This window comes from Otolemur garnettii, unplaced genomic scaffold (genome assembly GCF_000181295.1).
Source record: "Otolemur garnettii isolate 467f Iridium unplaced genomic scaffold, OtoGar3 scaffold00011, whole genome shotgun sequence".
Taxonomy (NCBI): Eukaryota; Metazoa; Chordata; class Mammalia; order Primates; family Galagidae; genus Otolemur; species Otolemur garnettii.
This window is the reverse complement of record NW_003852406.1, coordinates 24745487-24759476: the sequence shown is the minus strand read 5'-3', so window position 1 is coordinate 24759476 and position 13990 is coordinate 24745487. Positions and strand designations below refer to the sequence as shown.

The 13990-nt window shown below is 36.1% G+C and overlaps 1 protein-coding gene across 3 annotated transcripts in view; it reads right to left on the bottom strand.

Annotated features, from left to right (window-relative positions):
- The window catches only part of ARIH1 (ariadne RBR E3 ubiquitin protein ligase 1), a 123271-nt gene that overhangs the window by 19615 nt on the left and 89666 nt on the right, over nucleotides 1–13990 (bottom strand). For all 3 annotated transcript variants that reach the window (XM_003784484.3, XM_023509978.1, XM_023509979.1), the window contains 5 exons: nucleotides 12174–12240; nucleotides 10180–10286; nucleotides 7087–7129; nucleotides 6244–6315; nucleotides 2662–2792 (listed from right to left, as the gene is read on the bottom strand). In XM_003784484.3, the coding sequence (XP_003784532.1) occupies nucleotides 2662–2792; nucleotides 6244–6315; nucleotides 7087–7129; nucleotides 10180–10286; nucleotides 12174–12240 (420 nt within the window). The remainder of the gene's footprint in view (nucleotides 1–2661; nucleotides 2793–6243; nucleotides 6316–7086; nucleotides 7130–10179; nucleotides 10287–12173; nucleotides 12241–13990) is intronic.

Genomic DNA, 13990 nt, shown 5'->3' with positions numbered 1-13990 from the left:
GGCTATTTTTTGGTTGCAGCCATCATTGTTGTTTGGCGGGTCCAGGCTGGGGATTCGAACCCGCCACCTTAGGTGTACGTGGCTGGCGCCTTAGCAGGTTGAGCTATAGGAGCTGACCTGACTACAAACTTCTTAGTCTACACTGAAATACCTTGCTGAAATCTAGAAAACATCCTCCGATCTATCATTCTAGTGATCCCATTTGATTCTGGAATTTCACTTGAGAGAAAAATTAAGTTATAAGGTTCATATATAGTTTGTGGAATCAATCACAAATTTTGGAAGTCTAGGATTACATTTTATGCTTCTAAGTCTTTGATAGTTCTCTATTTTCCGTAATTATTCAGAAATAACCAAAAGTGGCTCACCAATCTCATTTTTAAGTAACCCAGGTAACAATTTGCTTGGGTCAAAGATTTTTTATTAATTTCCCCTCAGCTGGGATTATAATAGGGTGACCAGATTTTAACATTTGTAAAGCGGGACAACATGGGGGGGGCACGGGGCGGGCGCGGGGCAGGGGATGGGGCAGGGCAGGGCCTGACAACAATGCAAACTTTGATAAGCAGTTCTCGATAATCACTTCTCAACAATTATTTGTTATTATTACAGTTTAACATTATAAGATTAACAAAAATAACATAAAACTCATATTCTGGCGAAATAGCCACATGGCAGCTGAAAACCGTATATTCCCTTTCTGTTCTCCTGCCTGTTCGTGCCTTCTTTCCAAAAATTGGGACTTTTTTAAAACACAGTGGGACCTGGGACAAATTGTTAAAAAGCAGGACGTCTGGTCACCCTAGATTATAACCCTTTCTTGGCAACAATATTCTATTCAGCCTAACACAAAGATTTTTTCCCTTAACCTTTACTTGTCAACTATTAATCTCACTTCTTCCTATCTGATATATCCTTAAAAACTTTCCTTCTGATATGTTTTTTAACATATTTAGAAGCCTTATTTCGTTCTGGGCTTTACCCTACCAACATTATTAAAGGATTTTAAGACCAGGAAGGAAAATATTTAGGATTCATCTTTACTTCTAACTCAGATGACTGATAATATGCTACTTAGAATGCTATTTTGAGGATTCTGAGGCATTTTTGGAAGTAAATAGGAGAGCACAGCATGATTCACTTGCAATGTCAGCATGTGTAAAGGCGGGACATAGGCAACAAATACTTCTGACACCCCTGGTCCAAGCTATTCATCATTCTTCTGGACCCAACATTTGTTTTGTACCCTGTTTAGGTTTAAATACAGCTCATTTAAAATCTGAGCTGTAATAGTCATTACACAAACATATGTATGTTTAAAAAGCATAGAGTAAGTTTAATTTCTGGGAACACACTAACCCTTCAGTTTGCTTTCTTAAAATCTAGAAGACGTATCTAGCTAAACCACAAATATCCTTCCTTGGCTCTGACAATGGCACCATTTCTTTACTTCCACTTAATCAGTTTTTACCTGGCTCAGAATTTCAGTGAAGTAACCCCTCTTATTATTACTTTAATTAACACAACTAATGAAAGTTCCAACAAAACTAAAAGGGAAGACTTGCCATTATAGTTCAGATCTTCTTCACCTTGTCTTAAACCTGTAATCTCTTTCCTCCCAGAAACTCTCTACAAAGTGGCTAGAACGTGTGGAAAGCACGTAATATAGAACCTTGTCATCTAAATTATACCTCTAATTGAGTCATTCCCAGTTAAAATCTTTGCAATAATAGACAAACTGCTTTAGGCCCTATTCTACTTTTGTAATCCTCACAACTAACCAAGGGCCACAAACTCAAATGCCAATAGAGGACACGCACATAACACAAATTAATGAAGTCCTATCATTAGTCCTATCTGCATATTGTAACATTCAGAAATGTTTGCTTTTATCAGGGAATGCCATAGCTACCATTACAGCATCCTCAGTCTAACTTGCATTTTTTCCAAACTAGTAAGAAATATGCATGGAACAAAGTTATCTATCACCATCAAATAAAAAACAATGGTGCCATGTGATTACCTGCAAATGATATTAAGCTTCAGTCTTGGGAAAACATATCAAAGTGGAAAAGTAAAGGCCCCATAAAGGACTCTTACTCAGTTATAAGTAATTGCCACTGAACAGAAATGTAAGCCTGTTCCTAAGTTTCGAAGAGAAGCTAAACGTAGGGATTCTGTTGGGCAATTTCCAATTTTTAAAATGTGGTATTTTCTGTTTAATGATGTGTGGAATAAATAAAACACATCCTACTGTTTAGGTTTTGCCAATAGCCTTTTAATTTTTAACTTCTGTTTAAAGAGACATAATTAAAAATGTAAGTCTTCTCTGGAAAAGTCATGTACTTTTTCATTTTATTCTACTTTATTCATGCCACAACTATTTTCCATTTCCTACTACTACTTTTTTTTAAACTAATGAACTCTTGCTCTTTCTTAAAGTTCATCTCAATTGTTACTTCCTCTGTGAACTATGCCTAACTAATCTCTTTGTGGATATCTTGCATATACTTGTCTTACAACACTGATAACATACCATATTTATTTATTCAGCTCACAAGTTAGATGATAACCCCTGTAAGGTAGAAATTTTATTCAAAATTCGTGGCACATATCACATACTATGTGAACATACTCTTCTCTCTTCATTTCCACACCTACCAGGCAGATCCATGTGGTTCCCAAGGGCCAAGACACACCCAGCAAAACTCTGCTTTACAGTTCTGGTTACGACAGACCATGTGATTACAACCGCCATCCTTCTCAATTGTGACATGGCATTTGGGACATTCCTATGAAGAGAAACTATAAAGTTGGTGTCAATGCTACATTAGGTTGTATTACTATCATTGAGGAGAAGCCAATTTCAAATTCAGTTTATTTTTAAATATCATGTTTATTGTGGTTAATATATGTAAAGCACTTAGAACAGTGTCAATCGTTCAATAGGAGGCTCATGTCTGTAAACCTTGAATTTTGTGAGGTCAAGATGAGGGGATTGATTGCTTGAGATCAGCCTAAGCAACATAATCTCTACAAAAAATAAACTTAGCTGGGTGTGGTGGCACACACATCTATAGTCCTAGCTACTCAGAAGGCTGAGGTGGAGGATTCTTTAAGCCTAGGAGTTTGAGGCTACAGTGAGCTTTGATCGCACCACTGTACTCCAGCCTGGGTTAAAGAAAGAGATCCTGTCTCGAGGGGGGGCAGGGAGAAAGAGCTGGTATCATTAATATATCAGCTATACAACAAGAATTTGAGAATTTTTTAAGATACAACAATTTGAGAATTTCTTTTAAGTTTAGTGTTAAATCTTATTATGCCAGGCTAGAATGCAGTGGCTATTCACATGCCCAGTACAAGGCACCATATCCTTGAGCTCCTAGACTCAAATGATTCTCCCACTTCAGTCTCCTGACATTTGGAACTACAGGTATATGCTACAGTGCCCAGCTAGAATTTTTTAGAAGCGGGGTTGAGGGGCAAAAACATTTTCAGTACTTTTAATCACATGCACAGTAATAATAATTTTATGGGAGTTTTTTGTTCATATAAATATACCTGTTAGTGTTATCTAGAAATGTATTGAGTACTTCCTATATCCTATGCACTGTTCTTAGTGTTTTATATGTATCAACTCATAATTCTTACAGTGGTGCTATTCCTATTTGTCAGATGAATAAAGGAGAGAAAAATAGTAAAGAAACTAGACCAAGTACACATAGATAGTAGATGGTAGAGTAAGGATCCAAAGTGAAGCAATCTGGCCTCAAAAGCCAGGCAAGTAGGAAATTGGGCTTTGATTGGTACATTTGTTTTATGGGTATTAAATTTCCCAACTTTTGCCTGCCAAAATACCCACATTTAAAATTTTTATTTACACTGTGGATCATTAACAACCATGCTACAAAGATCATGTTAGATTGTTTTTCCAAATCCATTTTCTTGGTTGCTAGACAAGCCCAAGTTACTGCCTTGTAGGCCTACTGGTTTTTGCTTCTGAAAAAAAAAATCTAGAAAATCAACCCTGTTTTTTATTAAACTATAAATAAGATAAAAAGTCTTCTATTTTTACTATATTTGCTGTAATTGTGTTGATGTCTGTAACCCTCACAAGGAGGGAACATCACCTATTATATTATTATTTGCATAATTTGGCTTTCTTTGTGAAGATGATTGCATTGCCCATAAACTATAGTAATTTCAAACAAGCCAACATGGCAATTTTTTAGTATATATTTGAATCAAAGTTTTTAAAGAAATCACCCACAGAAGAAATTTTACATTTTCCCAAAAAGGCACATTTCAGGCATATAAATGTTTCTTTCTATATTTCTTGGTTACAATTAACCAAATAGTAGTAAGCCCTCAAAATGTTCAACAAAATGTAAATTTAAGGAGCTAATAATAATTATAAAGTTTCTAAAACCTCTTTAGAGGAAAACTCTTCAGTTTTATCTCAAAACTATCAAGCAACTAAATTTGATATTACAAATTTCCATTTTTACTTGGTAATCTATCATCTAAACAAAGCCAAACACATCCAAGCCTGTGTTCCCTATTTTAATCATCCTCAGAGCTTAAAGTATTTGGAGATTCTCCAGATGTAGAAAGCATCAAACTACTTAGTGAAAATGTAATTGCCTATCCTAAATACTTGTTTTTTTAGGACATTAAAGGATCCTGGGTCTTTAAAGAACACTTCTGGTGGGAAAAAATCCAATTTTCAAAAAGAAATGCTTGGCTAGGAATTTTTAAGAATATAACAAAAGTAATAACCACTTTCTTCTTCTTTTTTTTTAATTGAATGGTAACTATGTACATTAATGCACTTCTGGGGTACAGTGTGGGGTTTTCACATGCAATCCGAACTACTTCCATCAAACTGGTCAACACAGCCTTCATGTCATTTTCTCAGTTATTGTTTTAAAACGTTCACATTTTACTCTTAGATTCACTTGTACCCCTATAAGATAAACCTCAGAAGTGATCCCTCCAAACCCCCTCCCTTCTCCCTCCCCCCTCCCCATATTCTTAGGCTATTTGGTTATAGTTTTCATATAAAAGGTATAAATTAGTTTACCACTTTCTGATATTACAGTATATTTACTAAGGTTTTCTTGAGTGACATGAGTCCTGCATATTATGATGGTTTTAGAGAGCACAAAAATATTTATTTCTACCATGTATTCCTTAAGGATTTGGGCATCTGTTTTATATAAAAAGATTCACTGTTTCATTGCTAATACTTTCGGGGAGATAGAAATATATATTAAAGATTTAAATATAAGTACATAAGATCTATACTTAAAATTGTATATTCGCTTATATCATTTAGGCATGATGTCCTATGAATAAGGGAGCACATTAACACTGTAACTACTATTGGTAAAACAACTCAGCATTCTTTACAGAATAGAGTTTGCATGTGAAACCTAAAAAGGAATTGTCTATGAATCATCCTATCATTTAGTACCAAAGTCACTTACAGAACTGACATTTATACAATTTTCTATTAAGAAACTGGCTAGGTACACAGTTGGAATTCAAATGTGTGCTTATTACTCAGTGAAGAAGGGTGCTCAAGGTTACACGCATTTGTAAGAGATCTGTCTAGGGTTTAGGAAGCAGTTCATCGTCATAAAGAGACAACTATCATGAGCAATGTATTTAATGCAATTAAAAATGAAAACAAAAACCAAAAAATACTCCAAATATCCCAGTCAAGTCTCTTAAATCATATTTTAGGAGTTTAACACGAAGAAGATTTAAAGAAACTTTTGTTAAGCATAATTCACTTATGTAATAAAAAAATTAACAGTTATTCTGTGAACTCTGCTAGAATCCTGCCTCTAAAAAATGACTCCTAAAAAGTAAAACTCTGGGAGTTTAAGGCAACCAAGCTAGACAGAGTAAACTCTGTAATATAGTTGGGTACTAAAAAGCAGCCAGGCACAACTTCCTGACTTGAACAATTATACCAACTTTTACATCTATAGGAAACTAAGGCTCTTCCAACAGAAGAGACCTAAAGCAGAGCATACTACAGTACTGTAATCAATATGCTAATATAAACTCAAATACTAAAATAAAGGAAAATTAGCAATCAAGGATTTGGGGGGGGGAGAATGGAGAAGAAAGTGAAACAAGGCCTCTAACTAGGTAAACTTACTGCTTTTACTAATGCTGATGTCCTTATCCTTACCAGTTCACTATTAAGAGTTACTAAGGGAAAACACCAACCTTTGTGTTGGCTGCAATCCAATTGGAAGTTTCACTGTCATCGTCACACTTTTTAATCCACTTCTTTAACCACTGTTTGAAAAAACCAACTTTTAGTACATAACAAAAGACTTTAAAATAGCAAATTACTTCCATATTTCACTACAAACTTCAATGTAAAAAACCAATGAACAAGATTATCACTGGAGGCAGAACCTGGAGCTCAGTGGGTAGGGTACCGGCCACATACACCAAGGCTGGCGGGTTCTAACCCAGCCTGGTCCTGCTAAACAACAATGACAACTGCAACCAAAAAATAGCTGGCGTTATGGCAGGCACCTGTAGTCCCAGCTACTGGGAGGCGGAGGCAAGAGAAATCACTGTAAGCCCGTGAGTTTGAGGTTTCTGTGAGCTGTGATGCCACAGAACTCTACCCAAGGGAACAGAGTGAGAGTCTGTCTCAAAAAAAAAAAAAAAAAAAAAAGATTATCACTAGGCTTGCCTCCTCTTGAACCACGGAAATCCTGCAGCTATAATATCAAGTATACATAAAATCAACCAAAGGAGGATTTTCTCTGGTGGAAACTGAGTAAGAAACCCTGAAAGACTGAATAGAAGTCCAGCTAAAAGGTGTGTCATTCCCCTAAGGATAAAGCCTGATGGAAAGATGTCATTGTTATCTAATAATAATCAGGAGTGGACTTTACTTATCCTAAGGAATAACCTCTGAATATCTGCAATAATCATGTGAAATGAAAAGTCTTCTATCTACTCTGGACAGAGAACAAAATCAGCTATGACTTTCAGTCATGTTAGACGTGTTCCATTACATTACTTAAAAATTAAAATGCCAGACAAACTTACCTTACATTTAACAGGATCATGCCAATTTTCTCCACAGTTAAAGCTGTTAAATGACACAAAGAGTTAAATTAAGTCCTACCTACTGTACGTAAATAAACAAGCAACCATTTTATGCTTTACAGTTTCATAGTATTGTCACCAGTTTCTAGTGACTGGCAAGTACAGGGGCAGGAACCATGTCTTATTTGATAATTATCTAGAATTTAGTTTAAGAATTAGTATCTAGTAGGTACTAAATACGCCTGAAATCAAGACTTACCATAAGCATGAAGATATGCTTTTATAACAATTTCATAATAATTACTACTAGAGTGTTGTTTCATACCGTATTCAAAACTTTTAACCCATCGTTCATCAGTGCACAATTTTAACACCTCCGATAAAGTCTGACTTTATAGTTAATTATATAATTTAGTACTAATACACAATAAACGATATATAAGAAGAAAAAGGTCACATCACTACATAATTTAAATGAACCTCAGCCCTACAATGAGAAATCGAACTGAGCAAGGTATGAAAAAAAAGTCTATACAATAGGCTCAGTGCCTATAGCACAGACACATACACCGAGATTGGCAGTTTCGAGCCCAGCTAGACCAGCTAAACAATGACAACAGCTACAAAAAATAGCCAGGCATTGTGGCAGGTGCCTGTAGTTCCAGCTACTTGGGAAGCTGAGGCGAAAGAATCGCTAAAGCCCAAGAGTTTGAGGTTGCTATGAGCTGTGACGCCACAGCACTCTACCAAGGGCAACATAGTAAGGCTCTGTCTCAAAAAACAAACAACAAAAAAAAAGACTATATAATATACTAATCATAATGCATTCCTGTTTTTCTAGGTTCATGGTATATGCATATAAAAAGGGTATATATTAAGAATAAACATGATGGGATGGGACACAACTCTAAGAGGGACTCTAACAAATGCAAACATTGTAACCTAATTCTTTGTACCCTCAAATTAATCTGAAACAATAAAAAGACAGAATAAACATGAATGCTTAGGAGAAATAACCATAAATGGTTTATTAGCTAATCAAGTAATTTAGAAAGCAAAAAAATCCTTTGCTAACGAGAAGAACAAAGTACTAAATGATCTAAATTAAGTCCTGATAATGGTTACCTATTATCCTGGTGATACGGAGAGTGGAATGGAGCAGGGAACCAAGGAGCTTAAAATGTATGTGTTGTATTTTTTTTCTTAACAAAAACAAAATACTTATTTTGATTAAGCTGGGTTGTGGCTAAGTATTCATTGTTGTTATTCTCTATACTTTATGTTTGAGATGTTTCACACTAAAAATTCATTTGAAAGTAGGTATGAAATCAGAATCTACCTTCTCTTTACAGGGCCAACTATGAAACAATAATGTACTTACTCTTTATCAAAACAGCCTGTATTAAAATACATATATTCAATCTCTAATTTTACCTGCTCTTTTTGGAAATATTTATTAGTAATGATGTTTAAGTCTAATTCTATAGATTAGTGGTTCTCCACCTTCCTAATGCGATGGCCCTTTAATACAGTTCCTGTGGGTCGCGACCCACAGGTTGAGAACTGCTGCTATAGAAGTTTAGAGAAAGAAAGATATAAAATATCAATAAAATATCTATTTGTTAGCTGTAGAGTCCCTTGGCTTGACTGGCTTCTTCACTTCTAATGATGCTCAAAGAAAAAGCAGCTTATCTTAAATTGTAGCATGGTCTGAATGTGTGTGCCCCCCAAAATGTATATGTTAAAACCTAAACAAGAATGTGATGGTACTGTAAGAGATGAGGATTTGGGGAAGTGATTTAAGTCATGGAGGCAGAGTGCTCTTATAAAGGAGGTCCCCAGAAAACTGTCTTGCTCTTCCACCAAGTGAGGACATAGCTACAAGCCCATATATGAATCAGAAAAAGGCCTGAAGGCCTGACAACAAACCTACTAGTCTTGACCTTGGGACTTCAAAGCTTTCAGAACTCTGAGAAATAAATAAATGGAATAAAGACAGAAACCTGGTAGTAAAAAGTAAGTGTGCTCTTATAATAAAACCTAAAATGTGAACGCTAATTTAGAACCAGTTAATGGATAAAGTCTGAAACGGTTTAGAGGTGCATGCTAGAAAAAGCCTGGATCATCACAAACTTATGGGTGACTATGGGAGGGTTCAGAAGAGAGAAGTAGAGAAAGCCTCAATCATCTCAGAGAAAACTAAGCGGCTGTGAACAGAATGTTGGTAGAAATATGGACAGTAAAGTCCACTATGTTGAGGTCTCAGCTGAAAAAGAAGAACATGCTACTGGAAACTGAAGGAAAGGCTATCATTGCTGTAAACTGCCAAAGAAGTGGGCTGAACTGTGTTGTGTCCTATTGTTTCTTGGATGACAGAATATGTGAGCAATGAAATTATGACTGAGGAAATTTCTAAGTAAAGTGCTGAAGACAAAGCTTGGCATCTCCTGAGTAGTTACAGAAAAATGCAGAAGAGAAATGATTTAAAGATAAACTGTTAACAAAGGGGAATCAGAACTTAAAAATTTAGAAAATTCTCAGCCTTTCCGTACTGGGGAAAAATGAGAAAGCCTGTTAGAGCAGTCTGAATTGACTGAGACACTCCCTAACATGTGGCAATGGAAATTTCCCGGTAAATCAAATCTACAATTCGAAGGCTGAAGAGTACGCTATAAAACTCCAAAAGCCCAAGTTATGAAGAAAGCTCAGCCCAGAAAAGTCAAAGAAAATTCTTAGTTAAAAATCATATCCAATCAACAAAATTTACACGCACATTACTTTTCCAAAAGACTGAAATTTGACAGAGTACAGGAAAATTTATAATCCCAGATCTACAACTTTGCTCCCATGTAAGTTACAGTGGGACATACAAGAAGACATGATTATAGCAGCATTTCCCCCCCATTAGTTAGAACATCAAAAAAAAAAAAAAGAAGAAAAATTATTTAAGATATGACTTTTTCATCCACTTCAAGGAAATCATACACTATCTTAACATGGCCTTCTCCCTCCCTGAGATAAATATTTTTTTCTACTATTTTGTTGCCAAGAATAAACAGAAGGCTATTCCAGTTTAGGAAAGTGTCTACTTACCAGAATTGGCGCCCACATTTGCAGCGAACAGGCTTAGCATCAGGATATTGAACTTTGACAACATGGTGACAATCTGGGGCAGGACACCATTTTAATAGCCGATTGCACTGAAATATAAGTTTGAAAACAGTAAAATGCTAACAAATTAAGTCATAATGAAAGATTTCCTAGAACCTCAAGCAATTATTTTTTATTTTTTTGCAGTTTTTGGCTGGGGCTGGGTTTGAACCCGCCACCTCTGGTATATGGGGCCGGTGCCCCACTCCTTAAATCATAGGTGCTACCCATCTCAAGCAATTATTTATATTGCTTCCCTAGTGCAAGCAGCAAAAGTGCAACGATGACACAAGGATACAAAAACCTACTTTAGGGCCAGGCACAGTGGCTCAGGCCTAGCAGTCTCGGAGGCCGAGGTGGGTAGACTGCCTGAGCTCACAGGTTCAAGACCAGCCTGAGCCAGAGTGAGACCTCATCTCTAAAAATAGCCACGCGTTGTGGTGGGCACCTGTAGTCCAGGCTACTCAGAGGCTGAAGCAAGAGAATCACTTGAGTCCAAGAGTTTGAAGTTGCTGTGAGCTGTGATTTCATAGCACTCTACTGAGGGCGACAAACTGAAACTCTGTCTCCAAAAAGTAAAATAAATAAAAACCTGCTGTACTCTTCTATTACAATGCTTTGGATATACTGTCTTTCTACAATTATTTATCCCTCAAAATCTGATTTATAAAATATATGAACTGTCCCTTATTCTATCTTCAAACTCCCACTGGAAAACTTTAAAATAACTACTCAGTATGCGCTCATTAAAAAGCATCAATTTATTTAAGGATCTATTTCAGGGTAATTTTCCTAAGATGCAAGAAAACCAGATATGCTCTTACTCAGAGAAGGTGTTCAGATGATACAAAATAGTTAATAAACTGAAGGATTTATATGCAATTTCTCCCTTTGATGATAAAAAACTCTTCTAAGAGGAAAAGATAGGTCCTAAACCTTAGGCAAACTGCAATTTAGTTCCTCAAAAGGAAATAGAACTTTTTTTTCAAAGAGACAGAATCTTATTGCTCTGTCACTCAGGCTGGAGTGCAGGGGCATGATCATAGTACACTGTAACTTTAAACTTCTAGGCTCAGGCAATCCTCCCATGTCAGCCTCTTGAGTAGCTGGCACCACTGGTGTATGTCACTACATCTGCTAGTTTTTTCCTATTTTTGTAGAGACAGGGTCTCACTATGGCTGGACTCAAACAATCCTCTTGCCATAGCCTCCCAAAGTGCTGGGATAACAGGTGTGGGTCACTGCACCTGACCAGAAATATAACTTTTGTTATGGAACAAAGCAACGCTCAAGTAACACTTTACACTAGAATTCAGAAGTCCACTGACCATTTTAAAATAATATTCTAAAATGTGCTGTGTTCTAAATTAATCTCCAACAGAAAAAAAATTATTTTCTAGAATTAAAATACCAAGTTGTACTGATGCTGTTACATGGAAGTTGGCAAATCTGTAAAGAGCCAGAACAAAAATGTTTATGGTTTTGTGTGCCATAACAGTTATACTTGCCACTGCAGTACAAAAGCAGCCACTGAACAAATGAGCACAGACAGGTTTTAATAAACTATATTAACAAAATTTATTTTTTAACAAAATTTACTAATAATTGAAACCTAAGACAAGCAGAGAAACAGCAGGGTTAGAAACCCAACCATGATTAATTTAACATGATGTGACTAGTAATATGCAATTCTCTGCTAGGGATAAAGAGAAATAAAGAAAGAATACTGGAAAAATAATTTCACTATCAAAACTCAACAGTTATAAAGAGATTATTTATTGGTTTGTCATGTTCCTTTGAGGATAAAAGTGTTTTGGTAAGCTTCATAAATATGGGAAAGGTGTTTCTTAAGGTTAACAGATTATATATTTTTTAAAAAATTTCTATTAATAAACACAATTCCTTTTATTAAAAGAAGGAAAACTTAAATCACTTACCTCTACAAAACTATTTGTTATTAAATGCTGATACTTTAATTTAACTTTTGAATCTGTGATGAGGCGCCTGAAACCAAGAATAAAAAGTTTATTAGAAAGTTTTCACCCAAGAGTATTTTCCATATTTATAAAATATAATTTCAGAAACTGTTTATGCTACAGCTACAAAAACTGCCCTAACTTGAATATGTTGAAATGAACACAGAAGACAAACAAATATAATTGTCCTCATCAAAACAATAATTTTCAAAGTTTCTATAGTTTTGTTTTGGTAGACATTTTCTCCATGTTTCTTACATTTTATTTTTATTTACTTATTTCTGGGTAGAGTATGGTGGCGTCATCATAGCTCACAGCAACCTCAGACACCTGGGTTCAAGTGATCCTCCTGCCTTAGCCTCCTGAGTAGCTAGGACTACAGGTGCCTGCCACTACACCTGGTTAATTTTTCTATTTTTACTAGGGGGGAGCGGGGAGAAGGGTCTTGTTCTGGGTCAGGCTGGTCTCAAACTCTCCAGCTCAAGCAATCCTCCTACCTCAGCCTCCCAGAGTGCTAGGATTATAGGTATGAGCCACCATGTTCAGCCTCTTATATTTTAAATAATTTATTTCTACCCAGTTTTTATTATAGCTTAATGCTTGACTTATCAACTATTGTCAAATTTAGGCTTATTTCAGAGACTTCTGACTCTGATATTAGGTCTCAAAACAGCAATTCTCAACCACCTTCCTTCATAGCCCCATCCAAATCAATGTGTGAAATGAGACAGTTATGGTTGACAGGAATGTTAAGGAATGGATACAAATAATATCTGAAGTTATATAATTTTGATCCTTCTTTTAAAAGAGTTCTTGGCAATCTACCAGAAATGCTTACTGATTGTATTCTGGTGTCCTTTGCCCACTTATAACATTCCATAATTCCCGAAAAATTCTAGCACTCACAGGAGCCCACGAAAGTTAGAAACCATCAGAAGCTTAAGCTTCATTGGTTCTGTGGTAAATACTCCACTGAGGGCTTTATAAGGAAATGACATTGAAGCAGTGGGAAATAAAGAATAACCACAGACAAAGCCAGGAAGAACTATATATTGAATATGCACAAAGTTCAACCTCATTAAAGTTTCTTTTTTTTTTTTTTTTTGAGACAGAGTTCCCCTGTGTTGCTCTCAGTAGAGTGCTGTACCATCACAGCTCACAGCAACCTCAAACTCTTGGGCTTAAGTGATTCTCTTGCCTCAGCTTTCTGAGTAGCTGGGACTACAGGTGCTCATTAAAGTCTATTAAATGAGGACAGTTTTGTACAATCTGAACTCATTCAACTCTAGACCTTTACATGCAACTTCTTTCCTTCCACAAGACACTACCCTGTCCCATATCACTTGTAGTACACTCCTGTCCCATCTATATTCTTCTATTTTCTCAAAAACAGGATGCACCCCCCTTTCCTCAGAGGCCTTGCATAAGAATGCCTCCTTTGGAAAGGAAATAGAAAGAGAATATCATGATGGGGCTCTGAGGTGGGAAAGCCCAGATTTTAATACTGACTTCACAACTCACTAGCCAAGAATTGAAGGTAAATTCTTTGACCTCTCCATAACTCAGGTTACTAATCTGCAAAATACATAGCAGAAAAAGAGCTGTGAGACTAGAATAGTGCCTGGCGAATAGTAAGCACTCAATAAATATTTTAGATGCTATTATTATTACCCGTATCTTGCTACTCACTCAAGGGAAGTTGTCTGGTTGTAAATCACCTGTTTGTTTGGTTTTTTTTTTTTTTAAAGAGACAGTTGTTGGCTCGGCGCCTATAGCTC